This window comes from Spodoptera frugiperda, chromosome 6 (genome assembly GCF_023101765.2).
Source record: "Spodoptera frugiperda isolate SF20-4 chromosome 6, AGI-APGP_CSIRO_Sfru_2.0, whole genome shotgun sequence".
NCBI lineage: Eukaryota > Metazoa > Arthropoda > Insecta > Lepidoptera > Noctuidae > Spodoptera > Spodoptera frugiperda.
In genome coordinates this window covers 5,664,229-5,674,456 of record NC_064217.1, presented here as the reverse complement: position 1 = coordinate 5,674,456, position 10,228 = coordinate 5,664,229, and the positions used below count along the sequence as shown (strand labels likewise).

Here is a 10,228-nt window from a genome sequence, read left to right as displayed (position 1 = left end):
AACTATGCATTACATCTTTCATATTATGTATCGTTAATACCTTATACACGGTCATTACATCAATATGCCTTGCATCTTACAGATTCAGGCTCGAATGACCAATTACCATGAAGTAGCATGGTTTGTTACTGCAGTTAATTAATAGAAAATAACATATAACTCATAACAGTGAGAAATAACATATAACAGTATAAATAAACACATTTTACCACAACGCAACAAAACAATTTAAATACGAATAAAATAGTAACAAAAACTAAAACATAATTTTCGCACGACCAAAACCTGCAGCGAGCCGCAATAAAACAAAAGCACGATGATAAAACAATCAAAATCAAAAAGCATCAACGGGCAACCCTGATTGATGTTATAGTCTGACGCGTCAAATCCGGATGAAAACTTTAAAGCGGACCGACATTTTAACCGGGCCGGGCGTAATTGCAGTAACAAGGGTCCTCTAACGTTATTTAGTCCGGTCGCATTAACGTCCCGCCGCTGTCACGTTCCCGACACACTTCGCTTTTAATTATATTTATTTACCAATACACGCTATTGTCACTTTCCTTGATACAGTGTAATATGATGAGACGGTAAAGTAACGGTGGTAATGTATTTTGCGCTTTTATGCAAGTCTTTGAAGCGAAAAAGCGACGCTGTGTGTTTATTCGTAAGTCATATTTTTGCTGTTGCGTATTCTACAGTGTATTGTAGTTAAAAATGTCGTATGAGATAATAGAACATCGTTTATCTATAAAAAATGGAACAAAACTACAAGTTAATTAACAAACACACAAATACAAACAAAAACATGCATCCAATAAAAAAAATGTCATCCGTAATTATTGCACGCTTTTGTTCAACCCAAAATGATCGTGAAATTTCTATACAACGCAACCAATCACTACTAATTAACATCACTAAAATCAGAGGACCCAATTTTGAGGCTTTTAACAATCCATTGTTATCAAATAAAGTACTGTCCGGGATGAAAATTTTGTGCACTTAATTATATCGATGAATGGCGATGATTATCGATACAGAAAATAGTTTACACATTGTTGTTGTTCCCCGTCTCGCCTGTCAATCAAACAAGATCGATTGGCTAGTTATGTGCAAACTGTTGTTAAACCCAGATTAACGCACTGCGATAATCTATCCAATGACAACACCAGCACGCACACACAGACACTCGCGTTCCAAATTTAAATCAGATTACTTTTTAATCGTGGTGTTTTGTGACGTGCCACATCATTTATACATCTGTCGCTGTTTTTACTGGCAAACTTTACAAATGTGCATGTACTTTTTCTATAAAAGTTCATAAATTAGTATTAAGATATTAACAGATGTGTCACATATATCTATTGTTCGTCTCATACCGATTGACTCGCTCACAATATGCACTGAAATGAAGTGCCGTACTTACCGTGGACCTTAGTGAATTGTATTGCAGTGATCCTCTGTTACGACCTCTTGACATCCTGCAATCACTCGTGGCAGACATCTCGAGTCGATATCGTATATCGAACACTCGAGAGCAAGTATCGAGTGAGAGTCGAGAGGCCTCGTAATGTGAACTAACGCACACTTGATCGTCCGCCTGCCGAAGACCGAAATTCGATTAATGTTTGAGCCCGCCGCTACTCACTCCGTTTCAAGTTCGCTACGACTAATCGAATCTCAATTTGACACAGCCCAAAACGTATTTCTCGAGTTCGTGTCGACTGTTTGCAATGCACCTGTAACAAGATACATATCCTGAACTAATTAAAACAATTCAACTATTGAAAAATGATGCACTATTTCTTTCCAAAAATCTTGCATAATTATGTTAAAGAACACTCGTCACAGTATCCGACAACGTTGAAGGGACCACAATGCAGCCAATTATTCTGTTCTATTGTCATACAAATAAACCTCAACCTTTACCAAAAATGGAAGATAACCAAACTGACACGAGCGTATGCGAATTGAATCTGAATACAATGTCAGCATAACTAAAGAGTTTGACTTTAGACTAAAACGACTGTCCAATGTAATATGATCCCCCATATTCTGCGTTCCATCTTAGTTAGAGGGCAAAAAAGGGTCAGAGGTAAGCAACGTCGGGGTCTGGACTAAATGGGTAGCTAATATCATTGGGTTGTTCCGCGCCAGCGCTTGAGTGACAGTCCCCTGTGCAAGGCAGAGACTGAAATTGTTTGTAGAAGCGCATTGCGGGAGAGTCGGCCCATCAACTATAAACATTGCTTTCGTGAACAATATTTGTAAAATATACGATTTTGTGCTTTAATTGTTAATACTGTGATTTCCTTTTATTTGATAAAATGTCTAGATATAAAAATGACGTCTTTTCTGTTTTTTAAGTAGGTAGCCAAAGATGTCGTAAATACAATGGTCTGTGAATGTTTCAGTAGTTTCGTAAACAACTATAATAAATTACAAAAGTTTGATAACCTATCAGCTAAATACATTGATAGCTACTTTAAATCAGTGCGATTATGCGATATAATTCTACTCTTACTTCAATCATTCATTTTTTATAAGGTATAAAAAGTTTATGATATTGCCATTAGTTGAAATTTTCCTCACGATGAAGTTCCTAGTTGCACTTTTTGTTTTTGGCGCTATCGTTCACGCTGAAGATGTGCAGTTTTCTGGGCTGAGTCCTGCTTACGGCTACATACAAAAAATAGGGATTCCAGAAGCTGAGAGGATTCGAAAGGCTGAACAATTAGGAGCATCAAGGATTATTGGAGGTGTGCCAGCTGCTCTTGGACAATACCCGTTCCAGGTTTGTCTTTATCATTGTATACATATCTAATAGTGAACTGTCTTCGCCTATGGCATTGTGTTTAGCGTATGGCTTGGGTTATTCCCAAGAGCTATTAGCTCAGTAATGCAGAGTTGTCAGGTAATAGGCACTTATGTAGATAGTGATAAGTATAGCGTTTTAGCAAGAATGGAAAATAATGTTTACTTTCATTCTTTGTTTTAATATCAGCCTATTCATATTGATAGCGTCATTCAAATGACATACGCATAATAGTTATGAAATAAGTGAAGTGTTAACTAGAATAGTAATCATTAAGTTATGAGTCATTATGATAACTTAGCATATGCGTCAACTAGGTATCAGGAACTAGTATTTTTAATTTGCAGGCTGGAATTCTTGGTGACGTCACTGTTGCGGGTAACCCAGCTACTAGCGTTTGTGGTGGATCCCTTATATCACCCAGTCGGGTTCTAACAGCGGCTCACTGTTGGTTTGACGGTCAAGTACAAGCATGGCGACTTACAGTAGTTCTTGGTTCCGTTCTACTGTTCACCGGTGGTACCAGAATACAGACCAGTGCAGTTGCTTCTCATCCCAACTTCAACCCATCTCTTGCACGCAATGACGTAGCTGTTGTTTATTTCTCTAGCTCTGTACCTTTGTCAGGTGAGTGAACATTTAATAAGATACTTGTTGATTTTCAATTATTGCATTTGTGTGGCAGTGATATAAGGTTTATATTTCTTTGCAGCCAATATTGCACCGGTCGCTCTGCCCAGTGGATCTCAACTTTTCGAGGCCTTTGTGGGAGAAAGGGCTATTGCTGTTGGTTTTGGTATTACCAGTAATGGTGAGTAATGTCAATAAATAATATGTTTAATTCATTTTAATACAACAGCTTACAAAAGAAAAGGTATAGATCAGTTCTATATGATTGATTTAGCTTCTGACAAAATTATTCCTTTCAATTTCAGATGGTAGTATTAGCTCAAACCAGAATCTAAACCACGTCAGTTTGAGTGTGATTTCAAACAGTGAGTGCAACTGGGCCTTCCCTCTCGTTCTACACTCTTCTAACATCTGCACCAGTGGACTCGGCACTGTAGGAATTTGTGGAGGAGATAGTGGTGGACCTCTTGTCATCAACAGGGATAACCAACAAGTATTGGTATGGATAGATTAAAATTACATATTTTGTAATCGACACTATAGTTTCGGTTTTTAAATAACAATTATATGCCTTATTTTTTTGCCTGTTTGGCTTGTAATCTCAAATTTGATTGTCGTATCGGACAAAGCCTTAATTGGATTTTTGATATTCGAAATTTTAAGTAATAATTATAAGAATGAATGACTCTGTATCTGGGATTAAATGTAATATGCGAAGAAACTTACAATTTCGAGAAATAAAAAGTCTTTGTTCTACATCTTTATAATTGACTGCACGGTTGGCGTGGTGGCTAGGCAACTGGCTGCCGTGCAACGTGTCGCGAGTTCGATTCCCGCACGGAACAACTCTTTGTGTGAACCACATATTGTTGTGAATATTATATATTTTATGTTTTTATTTGTTTGCAGATTGGTGTTACATCATTCCGCCACGGACTTGGCTGTGACAGTAATATGCCCAGTGCTTACGCACGTGTCACTTCGTTTATGGATTTCATCAACAATCATATTTAAACAAAACAAAAATGTTTTACCTTTAATTTAAATAAAATGTTTATAAAACAAGTAAATAACAATAAAGATCAGTATATTTATTGGTTTTTATTGGAATTTTAAATCCTTATTGAGTGTTTTATTTAATCACTAGTTAAAAATATAAATATAGTAGCTACGATTAATAAATGAAAGGCGATTTAAATAGGTAGTTTTGGTAGATCTATCACTATTTTAATTGTATTCCACTGAGTGGTGGTACAAAAATTATGGAAAAAATTATCATAAGATCGGGTTTCTTTGACTCTAGGGGTAATTTTGACCCAAGCTTTTGGACCAATGAAATATATACGCTCCTATTGGTTCTAGAATTTGTGTTCACGTTACATCCTAGAATAAGAAACCCGTTCTAACCGATAACATTTTCATCACTTTTTCACTTTCATGCACTGCATCAACTAAAAAAACAAAGCTACAACACAATGATAATAAAATAATTCACTCTACTGATATAACAAAAAGTCAACAAAACAATTTACTTAGTACAACCTTAATAGTTTTTTTTTAACAAAACAAAGATGAACTGAATAGTTGGCCGATAAATATCTGATAAATACTAGTATTTGTAAATATCGTTGAAGATATTTCAATAGACAGATAAAATATTATCAAGCATTCTGAAGAGAGGAGAACAAGTACTGTTTATTCATATATTTTTTTGTAATTCTAATCTATAACTATTTAAAAGACAATCTTAAGTGATTTCATTTATATAGAGTAGTTCTGTTGGTGTGATTACGAACGTTTCTGTGGAAAACGTTTCGAAAGGTATGATATAATTTTTGTGTGTATCATTTGAGGTTATGTTTTTATTTTATCGTGATTTTTTTTATCTCAGCATTTGTGACGTTTTATTTCTCGAACATTTTAAGGAGTGTTCCATCGACGTATAGATATCGATTTCGATCGTTCAGATATCTAGATGTCATGTGTATGTGAAATTGTATGTTTGTAAACGCACCCACGACACTGCAAAAATCGTAGTGTGAGGCAACGTTTAACCTATTGTCTGCCGGTATATGAGACACAATAGGAGGGGTTAAAAAGGTCTACGTCAAAGTCAAAATATTTGCTTGTATAATGGATGATGGCTTAAAATAAAATTCTCAGATATTTTCTAGTGCCTTACCTTAAATTAGGCTATCGGCTACAATATGACGTTGCAACGGATACGATAAATATCTACTTTGAGTAGCAACCCACACTCACAGTAGATACCTAGAATTAGGTATTAGTTGTACTTATTAAGATAAAGTATTTTGCATTATCATTGTAAAATTCAATGCACACTACATCAGCGCGTGAAAACCAGAGGGCAATATTATAATGTTTTCTTCACAATAAAGAAGATTCTAAATTTTATTGAACATTATACTACATATATTGTAGTTTGTATTGTATTTTAATTGTATCTAAATCAATGTTTTCAAATTTATTCTTATTTTAAACTGAAATGAGATTCATTATTATTCATCATTAAGTGCCGTTTTCTCGAAAATATTCGTCGATTTTCTGCACTTATTCGTTTCTTCCAGAATACCCTACGTATATTACCGCCACATCAAATCTGATCCAATTAAATCCCATTGATTATTTGGGATTCATCGGAATTATAATTGGTCATTGTACTGATAGTATCAACAAGGAAGCGCATTTGGAAAAACCTATCCAACTATACTATCTTTTAACATTCGTTTACCCCAAAAGTAAAAACCATTTATTTATCGGTTGAAATCCATATCATTCTTAATGCAATAGCGAATGTTAATCCAAAGGTGCTCTGAGATTTCGACATGATAATTTAATGTTAATCACTGAAAATATTTGATAAGAGTCGTACACCTATCAAAACATTATCACCAATTAATTGCGTCGACTTGACATTAATTATCTATACTTCCACTATATAATAAAAAAAGGATTCACTCTGCATCTAGTTCGGCCCGTGATCAAGATGAAAGCTTTTATTGTGGTCTGCCTGGCTTTGGCCAGTTTCGCCTGTGCGGAAGAACTCCGGTACCCAGGTAACAGCGCATATGGTTACCTGGTAAAGTATGGTATCCCTGAGGCCGAGAGGATCAAGGCAGCTGAGGAGAAACTCAGTCAATCCAGAATTGTTGGAGGCGTTCCCGCTGGACAAGGACAATACCCATACCAGGTTTGTTCATTACTTTGTTTCTTTGTATCGCATATATGCATTTGATTTCTATTTCCATTATTTAAAAAAATAGTTTATTGGAAGATGGTTAATTGAAGGATAATAAAACTAAATCTGCTCCACTTAAAACTCCTTTTTTATGCTGCTGCTCAAATTACATTCCCTAACTGTACAATAATTTTTTAGGCTGGTCTTCTCATCTCTATCATCGGTTTCGATGGATCCGGTGTTTGCGGTGGTTCCCTCATCAGCGCTGCCAGGGTTGTGACTGCTGCTCACTGCTGGTTCGATGGTATGCACCAAGCATGGAGGGTCACCGTTGTCCTCGGCTCCACCACTCTCTTCACTGGTGGCACCAGGATTGAGACCAGTGTGATGGCCATGCACCCCAACTGGAGCCCAGCTCTTATCCGTAATGACGTCGGTGTACTCTACTTGCCCCAAGCTGTGCAGTTATCCGGTAAGTGATCAAAGAGGGACATTTTTCTTATTCAGTTTCACAATTGAGTCCATTAAGAATGCAATTTTCTATTTCATAAAAATATATTTATTCAGTTCTATTATTATATAAAAATGGTTATTTTGTTTGTATTTACTATTTACTTATCCTTTTTTATTTTTTCCATTTTCAGCTAACATCCAACCCATTGCTATTGCCACCGGATCCTCAGACTTCGTTGGTGTATCAGCTATCGCATCTGGTTATGGTTTGACAAGCTCTGGTAAGTATCGATTAAGAATTTTAGTCATTTTAACAATAAAGTCAGAAATTTAATTTCTAATAGAAACTTCTAGATCTTGTCTTAAGCCTAATTTTTTATCAGTTTTACAGCTGATTGAAATGCATTTCCTATTTTATTAGAAATATTAAAGTAATCTGGGTAATTTTGATCTAATGACATAATGATATGACCTAAATTTTGGTACTAAATAGCTTTTTATACAACTTGAATGGGCTCGAATCAAAAACACGAGCGCTCAATAACATGGACTAGTCTATAGACTAGTCCATGAGTTATTGAGCACTGGTGTTATACACTAACCTTATTATTTTAACAGTAACTCTCTGACTGCATCTCGATGCAGTTAAAATTTAAACTACTACTAATTGTTTCTTTTGTTTTCTAATTTTCTTTATTTAATTTCTAGAGGGAAGCATCAGCGCCAACCAGGTTCTTAGCCACGTTCGCCTGAATGTCATCGCTAACAGCGCTTGCAGCTACGCCTTCCCCTTCGTTGTCCAGCCCTCTAACCTCTGCACCAGTGGTATCGGAGGTGTTGGTACCTGCAGCGGTGACTCTGGTGGTCCTCTTGTTGCTAGCCAGAATGGACAGGATGTTTTGGTAAGTATTTTTTCCTATTCAACTTTCTTTTACATGCTTCGTTATCTCCTAATCTTTTTAATTAAAATAAAAGGAGAGTGTTTGAAGAAAACTAACATCTAATGGATGTTCACAAATAATTGTCAAAACAATTAGGACATTTTCTTTTGATTGAAAATTGTTTACGCGTATTATAATAACGTATCATCTTAGCACCGTTGTTTTTTTTTAAATGAGGCGTAAAAGTGTGATTACTTCAAAATGGATTTTTAATTATCAATTATCTTTACAGATTGGTATCACCTCCTTCGGATCCGCTTTCGGCTGCCAAATCAACCTGCCATCAGTCTTCGCTCGTGTTACCTCCTTCGCTAGCTTCATCAGCCAGCACCAATAATTTCTCGAAAAACTTACAAACAAACTTACCATCTAAAGAAATATTACCATCTTTTTCACGGACGTTTACATACAACGAAATAAACAATATTTTCATATTAATTATGTATTTTAAATTCCTTCAGTGTAAGGATTAAAAATTAAGGCTGACAAACATTATATAGTCGTTCCTGTAAATAATAAAATAAAACGTTTCTATTTTTTTATTTCACTTGTTTTATTTTTGTTTTTCATCTAATAATATTTTGTATATCCATGTTTTGGACATTTATCTACGTTTAATATGAACATTTTTAGCTATTACTGCTTGCTGTTAATACTAATATTCTTAGAATTTTCAAAACGTACCAAATAAATTAAGACAATTGTTGATGTGGGTAATTACCAGTTCCAATCTGTGGTAAAAATATTCTACTGATACTACACTTCAAAATATTATACAACATTATTATAATAATAATCGTAAGAGAAAGAAAAAGAAATAAAAAATCTGAAAAAGATAAAGTCAATAAATATCTTGATTTAGCTCATGAGGTTGTCGACATGTGGGATGTAGATTCAGCAATCATTGTGCCGATAGTCGTATATGCCAATGGCCTCATAGCCAAATGCCTCAACCCACACCTGAGTAGGCTAACGTTAGATGGTTGGATCAAGAGCCTGATGCAGAAGGCAGTACTTCTGGACACGGCGCGTATTGTCCCGCTGTATTAAGCTACCGGCGTAGCTTGGATTTATCCCGTTACTGCTTTTTATATTTTTAAATGTTTCCTTTTTTTCTCTAATTTGATATTTAATTAATTAGTAAGGTAAATAAATAAACGATCATAATCGTAAGAGTATTGTTTCATTTTGAGGATGCTACCAACTAAACAAAATGGTGTCATTTTATTATTGTTTTATCAATGAAAAAATCTGATTCTTCGGGCTGCAGACACGTCTGTTAACATACAACCCAGCACAGACTTATTTTCGTTAGTTATACTATAAGTTCCTTGTAATAGGAATAAATTTTGTTGCTATATGCATACTGGGTATTGTTCCCTATGTGTTATAATAATAGTGCACGCGGAAGTATTTGGCCGCACATTTTAAACTTCTAAAAGTTAATTTGTCTTTTACTCGTATTTATTATTTTCATTAATTTAACAATTATTTTTCACGATATCTCGAGATTAGTTATTTTGGTCTAATCTTATATCGGTGCAATCTGTAGACAAACCTCACCCCTGTCGCCATATTAGCAGCTAACTTCGCTTACTTCCCTTACTTCTGCGCGCATTATAATGGAGAATTTCAACAATAAAGCTTATTAACTTTAAATCAGAACGTAGAAACTGCATTTTTGAAAGGAGCCGGGTTGCAGCGTTCTATGATAAATCATAAGAGGTTAATTTTTAAATTAACCTCTTAAATTGCAGTCTGCGACTCGCAAGCCAGGTGTGGAGATTATGATTATGAGCAGCAGAATATCGTGGGATTTTTTTAACGTTGATAAATCTGCGTTTGGCCACTAACCCGCTTACTGCCAGGACGGTGAAGCGAAGTTGTTGCCAAGGATGGAGCACACATATGTACTTAGAAAAAAATGTTGTTTTTATAAAGTTGTTATATAATGGTGGATAATGATGAGAACCAAAATCTTAAATACGATTTTATCTGTTAAATATGATAATAGATTCATTAATACTCTTATGACCTTTATGTTTATCTTAATACTCTTCGCAGATTATTCAGATAGGAAAACCCAATAAAGATTTTTTTATATTGTAAATGTACCTATAACAAACGACCTACACACACATGGTACTTGACTGAAACAAACATTTGCTGAGATAGAACTATATATACTTA

The 10,228-nt window shown here is 35.1% G+C and overlaps 1 protein-coding gene across 1 annotated transcript; it reads left to right on the top strand.

Moving 5' to 3' along the window:
• The first annotated feature begins 2,546 nt into the window (after positions 1-2,546).
• On the top strand, positions 2,547-8,580 carry LOC118267870 (transmembrane protease serine 9-like). Its single transcript, XM_050694490.1, has 11 exons — positions 2,547-2,794; positions 3,163-3,442; positions 3,528-3,626; positions 3,751-3,944; positions 4,355-4,456; positions 5,215-5,266; positions 6,436-6,656; positions 6,843-7,116; positions 7,289-7,378; positions 7,806-7,999; positions 8,271-8,580. Exons 1-11 carry the CDS (start codon positions 2,561-2,563, stop codon positions 8,373-8,375), a joined length of 1,845 nt encoding a protein of 614 aa, XP_050550447.1. The 5' UTR covers positions 2,547-2,560; the 3' UTR covers positions 8,376-8,580.
• Positions 8,581-10,228: the final 1,648 nt, after the last annotated feature.